We start from the raw sequence: 20,694 nt of genomic DNA on the forward strand, positions 1-20,694 counted from the left end.
CCGTGCCTCTGGCTGCGTGCGGGGAGCCGTCGGGTGAATGGCTGTCAGCAGGCAGAGCAATAGGAATTTAAAGAGGGAGTTCGTAATTGTTCTGATCTTGGTGATGGCGTTGCTTTAGTTTTCCCTAATTGCTCCCTTCCCTTTTTCCCCTCTGTGCTTTCAGCGCAGCTGGGGCCAGAGGAGTCGGTGCAGCAGTCGCGCGCTCGCGGCGTGACGAGAGCGGCGTGGGACCCGAATGGCTGCTTTACCCTCCCGCTTTCACCTTCTCCTCGTCCAGCCCGGCACGGGCTCCAGCCCCGCATCACGCTCCGACGGACTCGGCAAGCACCGTGGCACGCCACCGAAGCGGGAGGGCCCGTCTGATTTTTCTGTTCAGCAGCATACTGTTCACAAATACTTTTTAAACAGAAAACCTCTTAAAGACCTGTGTTCTTTCTGTCCACAGGTGGCCTTTAAAGGTTGACTGAGGCTGTTGGCCTGTCCAGATCGGAATTCTTGGCTGTCTGGATTACAGGTGATTGCAGGAGCTCGGTACGTGCCGCACATTAAGTCCAGGTGGCTGCAACACCCCCCAGGATTACAGCCTGCTCCCCCTTACCCCCGTCACAGGTCAGATTTTTTCCTTTTGTTGGGGCAAATCTTAAACTGACTTGCGTATTTAACTTAACATTTAGCAAATGGGTACCAGCCACGACCAGAGCTAATCCTCGTGTCCCACAGAGAAACGTTCCAGCTGCCGCTCTCGGGCCGTCTGGTGTGGCAACACAAACCTGCAGCCGACGGAGACGTGGAGGAGGCGAGCCTTGCCATGGTCACCTCCGGCCGGGAGGGACCACGGGCGCTCGTTAGCAAGCACCTTGACCCACTTCATCCCCACACGCTCCATCCCCATCTGCCAAGCCGGACGCAGGAGGAGGACAGCATATTTGCATGTTTAATGGGGCACGATACCTACCAGAAAAGCCCAGTCAAGAGAACAAAAGCAATTTTTTTTTTTTTGCCACCCTTCTCCAGCAAAATCAAGGACTTCCATCTGTCCACAGCTTCCACCGCTTGAAACCAGGCGGCTTCCTGAGGTGAGCGCTGCTGGAGCATCCCGCAAACCCGATCCCAGCCGTAGCGCACACACACACAGAGGCTCGTCTTAACAGGTTTATTTTGTTTCCAAAACAAGTCAGAGCAGAGCTTCAAAAGCAGTAACGGATTTACAGCACATGTAACGGGTGACAACGTGGGACACAGCAACCTGCAGCAGCTCTTCGGAGATCATTCAAAGCCACTGCAAGAAGATATTTTGATAAGGTCAGGATAATACACAACCTGCATGCAGTCAACGTCTGCGCTAACAACATCGCCATTTTCCCTTGTATTGGGTGCCGCCCGGCAGCGACATCTGCGCTGAGGAGACACAGAGGCAGCAAAGCGGACAGTACATCAACACAAAGCTTTCCCGTTGCAGAAGGAGCTCGCACCAACGCCTTCGGGCCTCGGTTGTAAAGGGGAGAGCAGCCAGGCAGAGAGCGGAGCCCAGAGCTGCCTCCCGGAGCCCAGAGGATTTGGCTGCAGCGGGGGATCAAGGAGGCTCCTACTGAAGCACGTGGCAGGGGCGTTATCCTGCAACAGCCGCACATCACCAAGCCTCTACTAAACCACCTTATTTTGTGCCTTTGGGCTTTGCCGGACTGCCGGCTCGCAGAGCACGAGCTTCGAGCGTGTGTAATCCAGGGGCATTACCTGACAAGGTGTGCTATGTCCCAGTTGGCTTCCAGGGTCAGGGGTCCTTCCACCTCCACACCTTTCTCCGTCGCAATAGCTATTTCGTACTGAAGGAGGAGAGAAAACATTGATGGTTCTCGATAAAGCCCAACTTCTCTACTTAAATTCAAGACTGGCCCTGTGAAAGCTCTCATCGGTAAGAGCCGGTAATAACAGCTGTCCTTTAAACAACTCTGCACTGGGTAATGTTTATATGTTTTCCTTAGTGGGCAAGTTGAGACAGCAGTGGTAACGAGAAACAATTCCAAAGCTAAACGATTGCAGCCTCTGGATGCTACAACTGCTGTGATGCAAGAATTACCGTCAAGAAAAGGCCAGAGGTGAGCATCACCCAGGCTCAGACGGCTCTTCTGAGGCTGCGGGACACATGGGAGACTGGCTCTGGAGGACAGCATCTCTTAACGTACCCCACCTCTGCCAACTCAAGAGTTACCGCAGGGTTTCCCAAGATCAGAGACAGAAGAGGGCCTGGGGTGAAGACCGGAACATCAGCCTGAGGCAGGCAGCAGGCACGCCAGCTCTGCAGCCAAGGCATGCCAAAGCCGGGCACTTACCCTGTTGAATGATCGAGCATCTCTGTAATACAAAATCTTCATGCAACGGTCAATCAAGTCCCGGGCCTCCTCCTTCGTCAGGCTGGGTTTCTTCTCCAAGACTTCTCTCATCAATGGCTGGTGGGTGAAAAAAGAGAAATACAAAATCCAATAGCTCAACAGCTCAGTCACGCAGCGCTGCGGTCACTGCAGCAGCTGAGCAAGAGCGTACTCTACCTGAGCTAGGTACGCTCCATAACCTGTAGCAAGCGTAGGAGCTTCATAGGCCACGCCGAGCATGTCCACGTAACCTAGGAAGCTGAAGGGACAGATCTGTGAGCGTGGCGGCTGCGCAGGCAGGGCTGCATCAGGGAGGGACTCAGCTCTTGAGCAGCTGTACCCAGCCAGAGACCTCTCCGTATCCCGTGCCATCAGAAGCGGCCGTAGGGAAGGAAACCCTCACATGCTCCACATAGCTCATCCTCGACTCACCTCTCGCCGTTGTAGTAGCCTCCAATGACAACGGTGTTCCAGAGTGGATTTATCTTGGACCTCCGGTTGTACATGACTCTCGTCAGCCAGGAATGGATAGCTTTTGGGCTGTAACTGTGACCATCTCCCAACAGCTCCTCGTCGATTCTAATTTAGACAGAAATTTCACCGAACTGAGAAAAGCTGGAAATCACCCAGATGAGAGCGCAACAGCCACCTCTAGGTGCACCACTGGCAGGACGGAGTACCCTCCTACAAACTCCTCGCTGGCTGTGTTCAAACAAGACCTTACAGGAGGTGAATCAGCCACAAAGGAAAACCGGCACTGGTTCTCCACAGTGCTCAGCAGAGAATTTGGAAGAGACAGTTGTGCCAATGGGATTGTCAAAGGCCAAGGGCGATTTCAGCCCAGTGAACGCACTTGATTACGTTTCAGTCCTTCGAAGACTGGGACAAGAGAGCAGCACAGCACGAGCCACAGCGCAGTCAGGGCTTGCCCAGCCCAACCAGGGCCGCAGCGGCGGCCACCCAGGGCAGCAGAACTTACACCATCTGGTCGATGATCTGCTTGAGGTACTGGAAGTCGGCGTAGTCGCCGGACGCCCCCAGCATGGTGGTGTCGTTCACCTTCAGGAGCCTGGAGATGCTGCGGAAGCGGGCGAGGGAGCCGTAGGAGCCCATCATGTCCGCCGCGATGATCACCCCCCCGTCGAACTTCGCTCCCAGCACCGAGGTGCCCGTCACCATCGGGCTCCTGAGGACCCAGACGTCAGCGCTGCCCCGGATTCCCCAGGTCCTTCGCCCTCCAACAGGCCCCAGCCCTCCCCAGCCCCCCTTCTTCCATCCCAGCCCCCTCCCGACACCCAGCCCCCTCTGCCCCCCCGCACAGCTCCCCCCAGTTTCTCCAGTCCCCCCAGTCTCCCCATCCCAGACCTCAGGACCCCTCCCTTGCATCCCCAGCCCCTCTGCTCCCTTCCATCTTCCCCGCTCCCCGTCCCCCCCGAAACCCATTTCACGCCCTCCCGCCCCAGCGCCCGCATCGCCAGGGCCGGCCCCCACATCCCCTCCCTCCCCGGTCCCCTCGGCCGCTCCCGCACTCACAGCGTCCGAGTGAAGGGCAGGAGGCCGGCGGTGGGGCCGTGCCAGCCGGGAATGTACGTCTGCCCCGGGGCCGGGCCCCCGGCCCAGAACGGCGGCGGCGCCCGCGCTTCCCCGGCCTCCATCTTAGTCACGGTGCGGGCCGCGCTGCGCAGGCGCGGTGGAAGAGAGGCCGCTCCCGGCCGCCGTAGGCCGAGGCGGGGCGGCGCGGCGACATCTTGGGTGTGGCCTCAGCCAGCCGGGAGGGGGCGGGACCCGGTGCTATCTTGTGTGTGGCGGAACTCTCCTGCGTGGGGTGTGGGTCGTGGGTCGCAGGCTTGAGGGTCTCTCCCTCTTGTCCCTGAAGGATTGAGGGCCGCAGAGGCCCCTCGGGGTGACGGGAGGGCCTGGGACCGTCCCCGCCGCACGGTGTCCGGGAGAACGAAGGGGCCGCTGCCCTGGATGCAGCTCCCTCCTCAAGATGGCGGCGCTCGACTGGCGGGCACCAGCCGCATCACGTGGCCGCCCTCCTTGGGCGGGCCGTCAGCCGGAGGGGCGTGGCCAGGAGGGGGCGTGGTAGATTGTCCCCGCCCTGGGGCGGGGCTGGGCGCGGCGCGGTCCAACGGGCGGCTCCGGGGGCGGGGCCTGGGCGAAGGTAACAGGTTGCGGTGGGCAGCGGCGGGGAGCGGAGCCGGCGGCGCGCGGTGAGTGTGGGGCGGGGGCGCCTCCGCCCGGGGGTCCTGCCCCACGGCAGCGCCCGCAGGGGCTGGGCCCTGGGTGCTGCTGTCCCGGCAGGGGGTCCTGCCCTATGGCCGAGCCTATAGGGGTTGGGCTATAGGGGCTGCTATTTCTGGGGTGTGTGTTGCCCTGTGTTAGAACCTATAGGGGCTGGGCCATAGGGGCCCCTGTCCCGGGATGGTGTCCTGCCCTATGGCAGAGCCTATAGGGGCTTGGTCTGTAGGTGTTGTCCTTCCTGAGGTGTGTCCTGCCCTATGGCAGAGCCTATAGGGGCTGGGCCTGTAGGTGCTGTCGTCCTTGGTATGTGTCTTGCCCCACGGCAAAGCCTATAGGGGCTGGGACTGTCGGTATTGTCCTTCCTGGAGTGCGCCCTGCCCTGTGGCAGAGCTTATTGGAGTTGGGGCCATATGGGCTGTCCTTCCTGGCGCATGCCCTGCCCTATGGCGGAGCCTATAGGGACTGGGCCTGTAGGGGCTTTCCTTTGTGGGGGGAACCTTGCCTTATAGAAGATCCTGTAGGGGCTGGCTCTATGGGGGCCCTTGTCCTTGGTGTTTGCTCAACCTATAGCAGTCCCCATAGGGGCTCTTCTTCCCAGTGTGTGACCTACCCTATAGCAGATCCTATAGGGGCCCCTCAGGCTGCTCCCCCAGTGAGGGACCTTGGGTTGTCCCTATTCTACCGGCTCTCTTCGGTCGGGGGTCTGCTGTCCCCTACAGCCCCTATGGGAACTCCCTTACCAGCCCCCTGTGGGGACCGCGCCTTCCATATGGGATCTGCGTCCCCCTGCAGCAGTTCTATCTGCAGGTGCTGATGTCCTTCGAGGAGCGGTCCCGTACAGGGCCCCTATAGCATCCCTCTATAGGGCCCTCTATAGGGGCGGCGGCGGCCGTCGCCGCTTCTCCCCATTAGCACGGAGTTCACGGACCCCACCTCGTCTCACACGCAGCCGTGGGCGGCGGGGGGGCGAGTTAGATCCCAGAGGGGGGCGAAAGCCTTTTGGACCCAGCGGCTTCGCGGGAAACCTCACCCGGGAGCGGATGCGATGCGGCTGCCGCGGACCGGGCCCTGCCACGCCGTGCCGCCGTGACCCCCGCCACCCGACCGCGCGGGGCTGCCCTGCTTCGCCGCGCTCCCGGGGCGGTATTTTTAGCAGCCAGTTTAAATAAGAAAGAAAAATCTAGGGCTTGAGTATCCTCCCTGCTGACATCTGGCTTATTAGCTGCCTCGAGACTTGTTCGCATCTCGAGGTCCCCGACGTGTGGGTGACGTGTGGGTCGCGGTGGGTCGCTGGCCGCTGCCCGCTGTCGTAAGCTTTGGTCCGGGAGGGCGTCTGCGGCTCTCGCTCGGGGCTGGCTTTCCTCTCCCACCACCCCGACCAGTCGAGTTGGTTTGCAGCGGGGCTGGGTTTCCACCTCCGTCCCGCAGATCAGGTGCCACTTGCGCCGGAGCCCCTCACCCGTGGTGGCACTCGCGGCGTCTCCCCTCACCGGCATCTTTTTTTGGGGGGTGGGAGCCGCAGCATCGCCTCCGAGGGCGCTGCGCCAGCGGTGGAGGTTCTGCCACACCTATAGGGCCCTCTATAGGGGGTGAGCGCGATGTCCGTGTTTGCACGCCGTGTCCGGCGTTTGCGCTGCCCGACCTGCCCCAGGGATCGCAACAACACGGCGGCAGGCAGAGACGGGGGTCCCCGCTTCGGGGTGAAACCAGAGTGGCTGAAGCCTGCGCCACCGGAGACCCGCTGGTGTGTGCGGATCCCCGCTGTGCCCCCGGGGCTCTTCCTCGCTCCCTGCCGGTGTCCCCGGGAAATATTTATCCCCACGAGCGCGTGGATCAAAATAATTCTGGTTTCAAAGGCACGACTGGCCGGGAAACCAGGAAACCGATCTGATCAGTGCCGCGGTAAACACCTTACGGCGTGGCTTGTGCCGCACCGGTGGTCTTGGCGCGCCGCGGCGAAGCGCTGCCCTCAGCATGAGGATGGAGAGCGCGGTTTGGTTATGGGTCTGACCCTCCGGCGTTGGGGCGCGGGGTCCCGCAGGAAGGACGGGGCTTTCAGTTTCCGAAACGGGGCCCTGGGAGAGGCAGGGAACGGGATTTTCCAGTAGCTGGGTTGATGATTAACCTGAGGGCTCTGCCTGCGGCTGGGTTGGGATGCGAAGGAATTCGGGCCTTATCAGCTTCCCTGGGAGCCCTAGGGGACCCTTAACCCCGTGGACACCGCTCTCCCAGCCCCTCGGCATGACGCCGGCGTCCTGGTGTTGTGACGAGCCCGTCCCTGTTGCGTGACGCGGCCGCAGGTGCCCTGGTTTCGGGTTCCTGCGACACAGCCGGCAGCGCGCAGTTCACATGCTCGGCCCAGGGTTTGCCGGGGTTTCGTGCTCCGGCGTTTGCGGGAGAGCAGGAATAGCCGGTCTCCACCAGTGCCGGCGCAGGCGGCCCGGTGACGGGCAGGGCACGGGCACGGCGTGTGCTGCCTGCACCTGAAATCAGCCCCGGACTTTGGCCCCGAGCACAACGCCGTACAAACGTGGCTGAGCCAGCAGCGCCGCAAGGGGAGCAGAGCTCTGGGGAAACCCTCGGTGGAAACCGCCTAAACCGCGCCGGGAGACAGCAGAGGTGACGCGGGAGGAACGCCGGGTTTGCGCATCTCTGCTGGCCCCTTCCCCGCAACGTCGGTCCGACGCAAAGTGCTTTGGGGTAATGCGGCAGCTTTTGCTCCCCATGCTCGGGGTGGGCAGCAGCCGCACAACTCGGTTCGGACCGAGGTGGCTCGGAGGTGGGCTCCGGCTTCACCACAAAACGGTGCCGGCTCCTCGCCGCGGTCCTGGCGTGCGGCCGCCCACGGTCGGATTACCTGGCTGACCTCGATGGAGGAGGGTCAGCCTGACCCGGCGGCCATCGCCTTTCCCACCCGGGCGTTTTCGGCCCCAGATGGGAGCGGGGAGCCGGGGCGAGCTGTGACAGCACAGAGCCCCGCTCGGCGTAGGAGCCTTTTCCAGCACCGCCTGCGAATTGCAAAACAACTTTCTGGGTTAACGTCGTCGGCACAAAGGGCTTATTGTGCCGCCGATCCAGGCGAGCAGAGCTGGCCGCCCGCCATCCCCAGCGCTGCCGGCCGGCAGCGTGATGCTGGAGGTGCGTGACGGCCGGCAAGAGACCCCTCCTGCCGGTTTGCTGCCTGCCGCCTCGGCCGGGCACGGGACCCCCACTGCGCGGTGCCGCCACCGCTGCCAGCCCGACCCAGGGCAGGGTTAAGGTGTGTGGGAGCCCGGCGCACGCCCTGGGGACAATAACCGGCCCGTTTCTCGCCCCGGTTCTCCATCCCGCCTGCTTCCAGGCTCCTTCCCTGCGGTTTCCCGTGAAATCCCCTCCCGGGGCGGTTTCCAGCCCAGGGCTCGGTGTTGCCCTCCCACGCAGGAATGCGATCCAGCTCCAGCCCTTTATCTGCGAGCTGGAGCCCTTCCAGAAGGAGGGCGGCGTTCCTGGGAGATTACCGGCCGGGCCTGGCTCACCGACGTCCGCCCGGCCCGTGCCGCCGGAGCCCCCAGAGCCGGCAGCGAAGCCGCACGTCTCGCGCCAGTGCTTCCGTGGAAGGAGCAAACCCTCCTCTCGCCAGCCCTGTGCCGGCTGCGTTTGAGCCCGGCGACATCCCCAACCGCATCCGCCCCCCGCGGTTGCCCACCACCTGCCTCCCACTCGTGCCAGCGCGGGGGCGGGCGGTGCGGCAGAGCCGTGTCCTTCGCCAGCGGCGGTGATGCCGGCACTTTGCTCGGCGAGCCCTTGCCCCACTGGTGATGCCACGAGGCCGCGCCGCCCCTCGCCACCCGTCTAAAGGTCTCCCGAGGCGGTCGCTGCGCCCGGGGCTCGCGGTTCCTCTCCCTCCCGGGCTGTGCCTCGTCACCGGCCGCGCTTCGGACGCCGGCAGCCCTGGAAAATTCCGAGTTTTGCTGCCGAAGCTGGTTGCCCAGCCTCGGTTCGCCGCTGCAGGTTGGTGGCCATCCTCCTGCCGCGCCCGGGGGGTCGCGGCTGATGGGGTTTGCTTTAGGGGCTCTCGCTGCGGCGCTGGGCTCGGGGCGGATTTGTAGAGGCCGGTGTCTGCGGCTGATCTCGTTAGCTGCGCGCTCTGCCGGGATAACGAGCTCCCGGGACCGCGGCCCTTCTCCCGTCCCCTGTGCCGGCTCCCGGGCCCCTTCGCCTGCGAAACAGGCGGCCGGTCCCCGGCCCGCTGCTGCCTGCAGCCCCCGGGCGCGGCGCCGGCTGCGGGGTCTGGGGAGGGGTGCAGGAGGCCCCCGGCGCTCGTCCCGACTCCGGCAAAACGGAGGAGCCGCGGGAGCCGTCCCGGCCCGGTTTGGCCGGGGGACGGGAGCAGATGGCGGCGGTGGGAGCCGGCAGGGCCGGGGGAAGCAAACGGCTCGTCCATCCTGGCGCTGCCCGGCGGGGTCTGCGCGGCGGCTGCTCCGGGCCCGGGTCCCACGGCAGCGGGGCTCCGGCTCCGGCTTCTCCCCCGGGGCGGGCGCGGGAGGCGGTGCGGGCTCGGGGTCGGCGCGGGGCCGCGGGAGAGCCCGGTTGTGCCGGGCGTCCCGCCGCTCCGTCCGCGGGGGGGGCGGCTCTGGGGCCGACGTCCAGCCCCGAGCTGAGAGCTCGTCCGTCCGGGGAGGGGGGGGAGTGTTGCTTTTTCCTTTCTCTCCACACGCAGGATGCGTTCAGGCATCCCCCCCGCCTGGCTCGGGGTCCCCTTGCATCCCGGGGGATGCGACACCCCCCCGGGGCGCGGGTGCCCGCGGAGCGCTCGGCACGTCGCGTCGCTCCGGCGTCCGGTTTATTTACAGCAGGGAAAGGAGCCGCTCCTGGCGCTCCGGGGGGCGGGGGCGGCGAAAGCACGACGCCGTGGGGCCGGGGGGCTGATTTTGGGCCTTTCCATCGCTAACGCCCACCCCCCCCCAGGTGCCCCCCGCGTCCTCCGCTCCGGCCGGCGGCATCGCCCCGGGGGCCGCCGGGGCCGCGGGGGGGGGGTGCATCCCGCCGTTCCCAGCGTGTCACTGCTCGTACCTGTCCCCTCCCCGTGGGACCCGCGCGGCTGCCCCGGCCGTGGGACGGCGGGCGCTGGGGGTGATGCTGAGGGACGCCGGAGCGCCGGCCGCAGCGAGGCTGCGGCGTTCCGCAGGCGCCTGGCAGGCGGAGCCCGGCTGCGGAGCCCGGCCGGGATCTCTGCCTCCCCTCCGCGTCCCCGGGGCCCTGCCGCCACGGGCGAGGGGCAGGCGACGCGGTGAGGGTCCGGCCGCCGCTGCCGCGCGCGGGCTGGGGGGGTTCGCTCTCCCCGCCCTCCCCAGCGTCCCCCCGGGAGCAGCCGGCGGTGCCGGTGCTGGCACAGCAAGCCTTGTCCTCGTCCTGTCCCGGGGACGCTGCAGCGCTGGCACCGGGTGTCCTCTGGCACCCGTCCCCGCGGAAGAGCGCTGCCGGACCCTCGCCGAGCCCCGTCTGCGATCCGTGGATGACTCTGCCCCTCTCTCCCCCCGCCAGGACCGCGGTGCTGAGCCCCGGGGATGGCGTGGCCGGCGAGCGCGGCGATGGCGGAGAAGCAGAGCCCCGTGGACTATGGAGTCCAGATCCGCTTCATTAACGACCTGCAGGAGCCCCGGAGACCCCCCAAGGCGCGGGGCAAGCCCGGCTCCTACGGCGTGGCGGTGCGGGTGCAGGGCATCGCCGGGCAGCCCTTCGTCGTCCTCAACAGCGGCGAGAAGGGCGGCGACTCCTTCGGGGTGCAGATCAAGAGCGACGGCTCCTACCCCAACCCCCCCGCCGGCCCCCGGCCACCCGGCTCCGTCAGCTCCGACTCGGACCTGCCGGAAAACCCCTACGCCGGGCGGCAGCCCCGGCTCGGCTCGGCCTATAGCACCTCTGACGAGGAGGCCAGCAGCGTCTCGGCCACCTCCCGGCACGAGCCCAAACCTCCGCCGGGCAAGCGGCTGCTGGCGGAGGAGCTGCGGAGGACGCAGTCCCACGGGGACCTGCTCGGCGCCGCCACGGACGAGCCCTTTGCCGCCGCTGCTCCGAGAGCCAGCGGCAGCCGGCGGCTCCGGGCTCTGGCCAGCAGCAAAAGCAGTAGCATGTTGAACATCGCACCGGAGCGGAGCGAAGCCTCCGGCTTGAGGGCCGTGGCCAAGGGCCCCTCCTCAGACACGGAGGCCGCGGCAGACGCCGGCGGCAGCGACGTGGACACCAAACCCCTTTCCTCGGTGGATTCGCTCATCAGCAAGTTCGACGGGAGGGTGCAGCAGCGAGGCCGGGCGGCCAGGAGAGGCCGGATCCCCTCGGAGGAGAGGAAACGCTCGCAGAGCCTGGACGGCCGCGTCCCCCACCGCGACGTGCCGGATGCCAGGGAGCTGAGCGGTGCCCAGCGCTGGGCCGGCGGCGCTCACCCCCCGCCCTCGGTGCCCGCCGGCAGCCTGAGCCGGCCGAGCGGAGCTGGAGGGATGGAGGACGGGGGGACGAGCAGCCAGCGGGCAAACCGGGGCGTGGAGGAGCCCGCGGCTGCGCGGCTGCAGAGTAAAGCCCAGGCAGAGCTGCAGGTACGGGGGGGCCGGATCCTGCTGGGTTCGCAAGCTCCTTAACCGAGGGCAGCACCGGCACCACGGTGAGCGCCAGCGTCCTCCGGAGCATCCTTGCCGGAGCCACACTTTTTTTATCCCTTGCGCCAGCTCAAATCCACCCCAGATCTGCTGCGGGACCAGCGGGAGGTCGCCCAGCCCGGCAGCAGCGAGCACCCCAAGGAGCTCATCTACGGCATCCTGAAGGAGGGGTGAGCCCCCCAGAGCCCCCGCCGCGCCCTGCCCCCTTCCCAAAGCCCCAGCGGCCACGGCTGGGGTGCTGCGGGGTGGCTGGGCACTGGGGATTTGGGGGAGCAAGTGGCAAAGCCCCCAGGGAGTTCCCGCACCCCGGGCTCGACCGTCCCTTCGCCCCCATCCCCAAACGCTTCCCCCCGCTCTGACGCCGCAGGAGCAGCGAGAGCGAAACCTCCCTGAAGAGGAAAACTGCCCGGCTGCTTGAGAAGATGCAGGAGCTGGCGGTGAGTCGGGGCTGTCCCGGGGCTGCTCCCTGCCTCGGGGGGAGGCCGGTCCCCCAGCCCCCCCCGGGGGCTCCTGCCTTCCCGGCACCGAGTCCCGGCATGCCAGGGACGGGGCCCCGGTGGCGTGCGGCTGACCGGCGGTGGCTGGGGCCCGAGCCGTGGCCCCGGGGAGCTGGCGGTGCCCTGAACCCACCGAGCGAGGCCGGGGGGTGTCTCCAGGTGCCCGCCAAGGACGCGGCATGTTCCCAGCCCCAGCACAGAGAGCTGGCCAGGAAGGTGGAGGAGCTGCAGCAGAAGCTCGACGAAGAGACCAAGGTGAAGCCAGGCAGAAGGTCAGGGGGTCCGGGGGGGACGTGGCATCGCAGTTTATATCCGGGGGAGCAGGGGGAGCGCAGTGGGTCCCTGCTCGGAGCCCCTTCACTAGGGCTTGGGTGCCCAGGCGGGGTGACTCGGGGGTGCAGACGTCCTTCCCGTCCCCGCCGGAGCCGGGGGGCGATGCTGGGGAGGGGGACAGGGAGCTTCGCCGCGGGCTCTGCCCCCAGGAGGGGACCTGACGGGTGTCCCCTCTCCTGCAGCTCCGCCAGAAGCTGGAGCCGCCCCGGGAGCCAGGGAAGAGCAGCTCCGCTCGGGCCCTGGAAGCCCGGCTGCGGGAGGCCGAAGGGGAGCGCCAGCGTCTGCGGGGAGCCCTGGGCGAGAAAACCCAGGAGCTGCAGAGAAGTTTGCAAGAGTAAGAGCCGCTCCCGGCGGCCGCGGCCGCGCTGCTGCACGCGCCGGGGCGGGGGACGCGGACGGAGGCGGCGGGGGTCTTTGGAGACGCGGAGAGGGCTGGGGGAGCACGGGGCGGGTGGCTGCCGGGGCGGGCGGCTGCCGCGCCGGGACAAGCCACCCGCCGGCGTAGACGGTCGCGGGCGGGCGCCGCAGCCCCGGCCCTTCAGGGTGCAGATGCGGCCGGGGTCTGGCGCGGAGAGCGGGACCCTGCCAGCCCGTGAAGGGCCCCGCGCCGCTCTCCAGGCTGAGCGAGGTGAAAGCGGCCAGGGAGCAGGCGGAGACGCGGCTGGGCGACCGCGAGGAGCAGCTGCTGGCCGCGCACCGCGAGCTCGACCGCCTGCGCGAGGGCTGCGGCGCGTCCCCGGACGGCGAAGCCTTGTACAAGGTACGGCGAGGGTTGTACCGGGGCGTGAACGTCCCCCCCGTGCCGCTTCGCTGCCGCCATGCCCGGCTGTCCCCCCGTCCCAGGAGCTGCTGGCGACCAGGGAGGAGCTGGAGGAGGCCCTGAGCTCCAGACGGCGGCAGGAGGAGCAGCTGCGGCTGCGGGAGCGGGAGCTGACGGCGCTGAAGGGAGCCCTGAAGGAGGAGGTGGCCAGCCACGACAAGGAGCTCGACCACGTCCGGCAGCAGTACCAGAGCGACGTGGACCAGCTGCGGCGCAGCGTGGAGGACATCTCGCAGGTCCGCGGCCGGGGGGAGCCGGGGGACGGGGACTTGCTGGCCGCGGCCGGGGGGAGTCTCGGCTTGGAGACGGTGTCCCCGGATTCCCCCTTTAAATGGTCCCGGGCTGGAAATGGGGTTTGCATCCCGCCCCAAACTCGCCCCATCGGAGCGTCCGTCTGCCCCGGGGCAGAGATGCTGGGGGGTGAGCAGAGGGGGCTCGTGGAGCAGGGGGGTCGGGTCGGGGGCCGTTAACCAGGGCAGCACCTCCGCCTCTTGGGGCAACCCGCGAGGGTGCCGCTCTGCGGGCGGGCGCTCAAGGCTTCCACCCAGGATCAGGCCAACCTGGAGTCGGAGCGGCAGAAGATCAGCGCCGTGGTGAGGAACCTGCAGCGGGAGCTGGAGGAGAGCACGGAGGAGACGGAGCACTGGCGGGACATGTTCCAGAAGAACAAGGATGAGCTCCGCAACACCAAGCAGGAGTAAGTGCCGGGGCTGCGGCCGAGCTGGAGGCGCGAGCAGCTTTCGGGAGGTCCAGCTGCTTATGACCACCCAGCATCTTTACTCCAAACCCCGTTAAAATGGGTCGGGAGCTGGGCTGGGGCCGGTTCTCTTCCTCCTCCCCTGGGCATGCGGGGAGGAAGGCGATGGCCGAGCTGGGTGCCGCTCTCCGGGCACACTGGGACGGGAGTGTGGGACACGAGGATGCAGGGATGGGGCTGGGTGGCCTCATCCTGCCGCGCCGCAGGCTGCTGCAGGTGAAGCTGGAGCGGGAGGAGTTTGAGGAGGAGCTGCGGGAGCTGCGGGAGCGCTTTGCGGCCGCCCGGGAGGAGGCGGACCAGGCGCGGAGCAGCGCGGTGGACCCCGGCGAGCTGGAGGCGCTCGGGAAGGTGGGTGACGAGGGAGGAGGCACACACGGCGCCGGGGACCACGTCCAGCGCCCAGGGTCCCCGACCGCCGTCCCCTCCGTCCCAGGAGCTGCGGCAGGCACGGGAGGTGCAGCGGGAGCTGGCGGTGGAGAAGCAGAGCCAGGAGGAGCTGCTGCGGCAGCGGGAGCGGGAGCTGGCGGCGCTGAGGGGCACCATGCGGGAGGAGGCGTCCAGCCGCGACGGGGAGCTGGAGCGGTACCGCAGAGACCTGCAGCGGCTCCGGGAGGAGCGGGATGAGGCCGCCAAGGTGAGCGCTGGAGAAAGGGGTTTGCCCCCACCCAGCCGCGAGCCGAGGAGCGATGCCCACCATGGGCTGCCCTCGCACCTTCCCGCGAGCCCCAGATTTCGCAGCCGTGGGGTGATGCGGCAAACCCGCGGCCCCAGATCCACCCGCCGCAGGCTCCTCCCAATGGGCGCAAGCCCAAATTGCCCCCCAGGACCCCCCGGCCCAGCGGCTGGTCCCGGGTCCACCCCGTGCCGCGGCTGCGTTGCAGGCGAAGGCGTCCCTGGAGAGCGCGCGGGAGGCCTCGGAGCAGGCGAGGAAGACGGTGGAGTCCAGCCTGCGGGAGCTGCAGGAGCAGAACGATGACCTGAGGAGGAAGGTCCTCGGGATGGAGATGCAGCTGAAGGAGTACGAGCGCTTGGGCGAGAACTGGGAGGGCTCCCAGGCGCGGCTCAAGGAGAAGGTCACCAAACTGGAGGTACCGGGGTTGCGGCCGTTCCTGAGCTGCCCTGAGCTGTTCCCCTGCCACGGGAAGGCGTTTGAAGAGCTCCCTCTTCGCAGGCAGAGCGCAGGCAGCTGGAGGAGTCGCTGGGCGAAGCCACGGAGCGGGAGCAGGAGCTGCTGATGGCCAAGCGGTCGCTGGAGACCCGCCTGGAGGAGGCGCAGCGGAGCCTGGCCCGGCTGGCGCAGGAGCATCAGGAGCTGAGCGCGTCCTACCAGGACGAGCAGCGGCAGAAGGAGCAGCTCAAGCGCGCCAAGAGCGAGCTGGAGGAGCAGAAGCGCCTGCTCGATCGCACCACGGAGAAGCTGAACAAAGAGGTTGGTTACTCGCACCCCCAGGACCCCACGGGGCATCGTGTGCCGCAACGCCCGGTCTCTGTGCATGGGATGGGCGTCTCCAAGACGCCCTCGCTGGGGTAGGGGAAGGATCCAGGGTTTTGGGCAGGGATCTGGTTTCCCTGCGGAGCCGGCTGGGACTGATCCTCCCCCAATGTCCCAGGAGACTCCATAAAGCCACGCTGTCCCCAGGGATCAGCATCCCCCGGTGTCCCAGAGCCACGGTGTCCCCTGCCCTTCCGCAGGCGGCTCCTGCAAGAGCTCGGTGCCTGCTCAGAGCCGGGGCTCGTGGGGGCGGCTCTGGCAGGGCCTGCACCCCTCGCCACGATGCTCCTGAGCCCGCGGGGCAGAAACGTCCTCCCCAGCCCCGTGCCCACGGGTATCGTCTCCCGCCTCGAGTCCCGTCAGCTCAGGACGGGGTGCACAGGCTGGTCCCCAGCTCCCGGGCTGTCCCCACTCTGCCGCAGCTGGAGCAGATGACGGAGGAGTCGCAGAGCTCGCTGGCCGTGCTGCGGTTGCAGCTGGAGGAGTTCAAGGAGAAGTCGCGGAAGGAGATCACGGACTCCCAAAAACAAGCCAAGGATCGGGGCGCCGAGGTGGAGAAGATGCAGTTCAGCGTGGGGCGGCTGCAGGACGAGGTACGGCGCGGGCTGGCGGGTCGCGGGTCCCCACGCCGTCCTGTCCGTCCCTCCATGGGGAGCCTGGGGACACGTCTCGCGTCTCGCCGCAGGTCGCCCGGCTGAAGCAAGCGCTGCAGGACAGCCAGGCGGAGCGGGAGAGCGCGCAGCTGGATAAGGAGGTGCTGCTCCAGCGCCTGCACAACCTCGAGCAGGAGATGGAGACCAAGAAGCGCTCCCAGGACGATCGCTCGCGGCACGTCAAGGCGCTGGAGGTGGGGAGCGCTGCGCGGCGCCCCGAAACCGCTCGCCCCGTTCCTGCAGTGCTGTGTGCTAACAGCGAGGGGCAGAGCTCGCCCAGCCAGCCTCCGTCCCGCAGCCGCTGCGGAAGAGGAGTTACGCAGCCTGGCAGCGCTGGGGGGAGTGTGCTATTGTTAATATTAATATTTATTAATTGCCAGTGCAGCCGGATTGTTTCGGCTCTGTCCGGCATTGCCCCGCGGCTCGGCTCGCCGCAGGCTGTGGCTTTGCGGGTTACTCTCTCCCCCGACGCGGTGGTGGGTGTGTGGGAGTCTGTGCAGCATCACGCTGCCGTGCCTCGTCTCCCAGCGTCTCCCTTCTCCTGCCCCCCGGGCTGCGTCGGAGCCCCCCGGGCTGGTTGGGTTTTGCCGAGGGGGAAGCGCTGTCGGAGCAAACCCCCCCTTCCACCAGCATCCCAGCTCGCTGGCCCCGGCTGTCCCGAGCCCCTCCTGCCGCCCGGCCCCTGCCCGCGGGGACCCCGAGGCTCCTGCCGACCCTTCTGGTCCCATCTCCTCGCAGGAGAAGTCCAAGCGCCTGGAGGTGGAGCTGGACGAGGAGAGGACCACGGTGGAGCTGCTGACGGAGAGGGTCAACCGGAGCAGAGACCAGGTAGGGCGGGCGGTGCCGCCCCAAACGCGGCTGGTGCCGTGGCAGAACCCGCCCAGCTCCGGCAAAATGGCGCTGGGTAACTCGGGTCCGTGGGCACAGCCGGTCACCGGAGCTAAAACCCCATTAATGAGTCGCTAGCGAGCAGCCCAGCGCCCTCCGTCCCTCTAAATACAACTGAGGTGACGGCGTCTGGAAAGCTGGTTCGGGCGCGAACGGAAGTTGCAGGAGCTTGGTGCAAAACAGCAACAAAAAAAGACGAAATCCTCTGAAATTACAGGGCGAGGTTCGTGTTTGTGCAGGAAGTTGGGGCTTAAATGACGCCCGTCTCCGGGCCCTCCCCTCCCTCTTAACCCACCTGCTTATTACCTTCAAAGCCGGAGCCGGCGCTTGAGCTCAGCGAGCGGGCGGGAGCTGCCTGCCGAGCCTCCCGGGATCCGGCGGCGCGGGGTTTCACCGGCACCCCGGGATCGGCAGCGCCTCCGCTTAGCGCCCGTGTCCCTTCTGCCCCGCTGGGATCCAGCCTGGGGCTGGGAAGGGGGATTCCCACCCCTCGGGCTACGGCGAGCGGGTGAAACGGGCGGTTTTCCCATTTTTCCATCTGGGAAACGGGCAAATCCCAGGGGAGACTTTTCCCCGTGAATCCTGGACGTGGCTGGAGCGCAGGAGCCGCGGGGCAGGGATGCGCATGAGGCCCCAGCGGCGTTCGGCTCGGAAGTCGGGCTACTGGCTTTTGGGGCCGCTTGCGTAAAATTCAAGCAATTTTTTTACATAGGCTCCAAATTCCTTCGCTTTAAACGAACGCACAAAGCGGCGAATTTCGCCTTGGTCAACCCGAAAGAGGCCCCCCGGGCGCTGCTGGTTTTGCTCCATCGGTGGAGCAAACCCATTCCTGCCCCCGGCACGGCCGCGCCACCGTGTCCCGCGGCGCCGGGCAGAGCTGGGAGCGCAGCCGGGTCCCCAAGTCCCAGTCCAACCAGTTTAAACCCTCCAGTAGAAAATTGCAGCCCTCGTCTCCAGGCTGCTCGCCAGAACGGCAGTAACTCATTTAGGAAGGAACCGAAATCCTCTTGTCGGGGGTTTTTGGTGTCACCGGTACCAGCGGCGTGCTGTGGGAACAGCAACCGTGCGGCTGTTGGGTGCGCTGAGTCCACCCGTGCTCTGCGGCACCGGCGTGATGGGAAGAAATTGCGGTGGCCCCGATCTCTCGCCGAGCGAACGTGGTGGCGGCGAAGGACGCGGCAAAACCAAGCCGAGCCCTGTCCTTGTCCCCAGATCGACCAGCTGCGGGCAGAGCTGCTGCAGGAACGCTCCAGCCGGCAGGACCTGGAGTGTGACAAGCTCTCGCTGGAGAGGCAGGTAAGGCTGCGCCGCGGCGGTGCCGGATCCCGCCACGCCGTGGGGACAGCCGGAGGGCAGCTGGACCCCTCGTCCTGCCAGGGGTGCGGGGAAGGCGTCCCGGAGTTGCCCCGCTCCTCTCCAAAGCATCGCCGGGAGAGGCACCGTGTTCCCAAGGAGCTTTTCCTGCTGTAAAGCCGTTCCCCGTCCTCCTCCTCCCTGCGCTGGATACGGCCCGGCCCACCCTCCCCATGCCCCGGCCCTGGCCGGAGCATCCTCGGAGCCGTCTGGCATCTCCATGGGGTGGCATTCCCGCAGGATCCCCCCTTTCCTCGCGGCTCCCCGCCAGCCTGCCCAGGCTTGCGCTCCGAACCCTTCGTTAGCGAGCCCTGAGCTGGCTCTTAACGAGATGCACGGATGGGCGCTACGCTCCCCGAGCTCCGCTTGTTCCCGGTGCGGAATCGCCGCCGCCAAGAAAAACGCGGGGCTCCCACCGCTGGCGCTGCAGGGCCCGGCCCGGCCGCCATCGTTACCACGGGCTGACGAGGCTGGAGCGATGCCGCCGTGCGGGATGGGGAGAGGAGCTGATTTTGGGGATTTTTTATTGGGTTTTTTTTTTTTGGCCGACGAGGGCGTTTAAGAGCAGAAATGGGGGAGCTGAGGGGGGACGAGCATCGCGGAGCTGGCGGAGGTGCTCCGGCAGCCGGTGGCCCCCGGTACATCACCCTCCCGTCTCGCCTCGCGCCCCGGCCGGTGCCAGTGCGGCTAATTGCCGTTATATAACCCGGCTCGTTACGTCTCCTCCTTGGGAAAGAGTTTCTGGGCCCTGACTCACCGCCGGGGTTTACATAAGCCAGGCTCCCAGCCTTTCCCACCGGGCTGGGCGCCCCGCGGGGAGCGACGGCGACGGCTCGGCGCTTTTCTCCGCCTGCAGAACAAGGAGCTGAAGAGCCGCCTGGCCAGCTCGGAGGGGCTGCAGAGACCCGGCGGCAACGTCTCGCAGCTGGAGGCGCGGCTGGAGGAGCTGCAGGACAAGCTGCAGGCGGAGGAGAGGTACCGGCCACGGAGACCCCCGCCTCGGGGGGTGCCTTCACCCTCGCCGGGCGCCGTCCCCACCCCTTGCTTCGCCGCAGGGAGAAGAGCGTCCTGCTGTCCTCCACGCGCAAGCTGGAGAGGAAGGTGAAGGAGCTGACCATCCAGATCGACGACGAGCGGCAGCACGTCAGCGACCAGAAGGACCAGGTGGGCGTCGGACGGGAGCCCTCGGAGAAGCCGAGCGGCACCGGCACCCGCCGACGGGCCCCTGGGGTGCTTCCCCGCGCCGGCCCCCCGAATCCCACGGGAATGGCCCCGTCTCCCCGCAGCTGAGCCTGCGGGTGAAGGCCCTGAAGCGTCAAGTGGACGAGGCGGAGGAGGAGATCGAGCGGCTGGAGGGCGCCCGCAAGAAGGCGCAGCGGGAGCTGGAGGAGCAGCACGAGCTCAACGAGCAGCTGCAGAACCGCGTCAAGGCGCTGGAGAAGGAGGCGCGGTAGGTGACGCGGGGCGGGCGCGCGTCCCGGTCCCCGGCCCCGGGCGAGGACCAACCCCTCTCCTCCGTCCCCAGGCGCAAAGCCGCCCGCTCGGCCGCCGACTCTTCCCTGCGCGACGACCCGCTCAGCTCGGACGAGGAGTTCGACGGCGCCTACGGACCCTCCTCCATCGCCTCGCTGCTCAACGAGGCCAACCTCCAGACCAGCTCCTGCTGAGGCCCGCGCCGCGCCGGCCGCCGCGCCCCGAGAGCCGGGGATGCTGCTGCCGGACGGGAAAACCCCGCTGCCGCCGAGGACGCGAAGGAAGGTGCCGCTCCAAAAGCGGTGGGCTGGGGGAACCCCCCGGACGCCGTCTCGCCACTTCGTCTTCAGACGGGTCTCAGGGTGCGTTTGCACTGTGGCTTTTTGCGGAGGGGAGCTGCTCGCCGTGGCCGGTGTCGCCCTTGGTGACCGGGTCCCACCGGGCCACCGTGGCCCTGGGCTCCAGACCCGGCCCCGGGGGCTCAGGCTGCCGTGGGGGCAGCTGGGGAGTGGGGCTGGGGGCACCTGCGGCTCCGGCCCCCCCCGGTTTATTTTTATACACAACCCCCTTTCGTCCCCCCGCTGCCCTTTTCCCTCTCCAAGTGCTGTTTTAAATAAAATCGAGCATTTTAGCGCCCGCGGCTCGTCATCCATCCGGGGCCGGAGGGACGGCGCAGGCTGCGGCACGTCGGGCTGTGTGGCACCAGGCTCCTGCCCAGCTCGGGGAACACAGCTCCTTCCCCGCTCCGCTGGATCTGGCCTGGAGATAAATGCTCGTTATCACTAATTAACGAGGATGGGAGTCTTGCCAACTGCTAATTAGCGCCATTGCGTTGATTGGCAGGTGGTTACCGCAGTTCCCCTCCGTGGCCTCCAGCGGGGCCGAGCTGGCTCCATCCCTGCCCCAGCGCGGGGCTGGGACGGTGCCCGGGGACCCGGCCAGCCCCCTCCCTGCCGCCTCTCTTTCCCCTCCCGCATCCCGGTGACGTTTAACCGGGACGTAGCCAGCGGGGATGGACGCAGTGATGGCACCGGGGACACCCTGTCCCCTCTCTGGTCAGTACCGGCCGTGTCCCTGCGTCACCGCCGCCCAGGGCTGTGCCAGGCTCAGCGTGCCCGGCACCTGGCCCCGCACCCACGGCGTCCCCGCTGCGGCTAAACCAGGCCGGCACAACCGGTTCTGC

The 20,694-nt window shown here is 67.2% G+C and overlaps 2 protein-coding genes across 2 annotated transcripts; one reads left to right on the top strand and one right to left on the bottom strand.

Moving 5' to 3' along the window:
• Positions 1–1,180: 1,180 nt before the first annotated feature.
• On the bottom strand, positions 1,181–4,024 carry PSMB4 (proteasome 20S subunit beta 4; the record flags this gene model as incomplete). Its single annotated transcript, XM_082011409.1, has 7 exons — positions 1,181–1,279; positions 1,735–1,823; positions 2,331–2,447; positions 2,547–2,628; positions 2,802–2,948; positions 3,349–3,555; positions 3,903–4,024. The coding sequence occupies 7 exons, from the start codon at positions 4,022–4,024 to the stop codon at positions 1,267–1,269; spliced, it is 777 nt and encodes a 258-aa protein (XP_081867535.1). The 3' UTR covers positions 1,181–1,266.
• Positions 4,025–10,109: 6,085 nt separating this feature from the next.
• Positions 10,110–19,909, top strand: CGN (cingulin). The gene is made up of 20 exons (XM_082011427.1): positions 10,110–11,185; positions 11,315–11,415; positions 11,613–11,682; positions 11,902–11,997; positions 12,258–12,409; positions 12,694–12,835; positions 12,919–13,131; positions 13,444–13,592; positions 13,859–14,000; positions 14,086–14,286; positions 14,534–14,740; positions 14,824–15,081; positions 15,567–15,737; positions 15,830–15,991; positions 16,536–16,625; positions 17,898–17,981; positions 18,895–19,013; positions 19,094–19,202; positions 19,325–19,488; positions 19,564–19,909. The coding sequence occupies exons 1-20, from the start codon at positions 10,160–10,162 to the stop codon at positions 19,703–19,705; spliced, it is 3,798 nt and encodes a 1,265-aa protein (XP_081867553.1). The 5' UTR covers positions 10,110–10,159; the 3' UTR covers positions 19,706–19,909.
• Positions 19,910–20,694: the final 785 nt, after the last annotated feature.

This window comes from Phaethon aethereus (genome assembly GCF_964289735.1).
Source record: "Phaethon aethereus genome assembly, chromosome: 28".
Lineage (NCBI taxonomy): Eukaryota > Metazoa > Chordata > Aves > Phaethontiformes > Phaethontidae > Phaethon > Phaethon aethereus.

Excerpts from the sequence above, each read along its gene's own strand:
- CGN (XM_082011427.1), top strand. The coding sequence starts at position 10,160 with ATGGCGTGGCCGGCGAGCGCGGCGATGGCGGAGAAGCAGAGCCCCGTG. Across the intron at positions 15,082-15,566 it reads CGGAGAAGCTGAACAAAGAG|CTGGAGCAGATGACGGAGGA; the intron begins GTTGGTTACTCG and ends ACTCTGCCGCAG. Across the intron at positions 17,982-18,894 it reads AGCTCTCGCTGGAGAGGCAG|AACAAGGAGCTGAAGAGCCG; the intron begins GTAAGGCTGCGC and ends CTCCGCCTGCAG.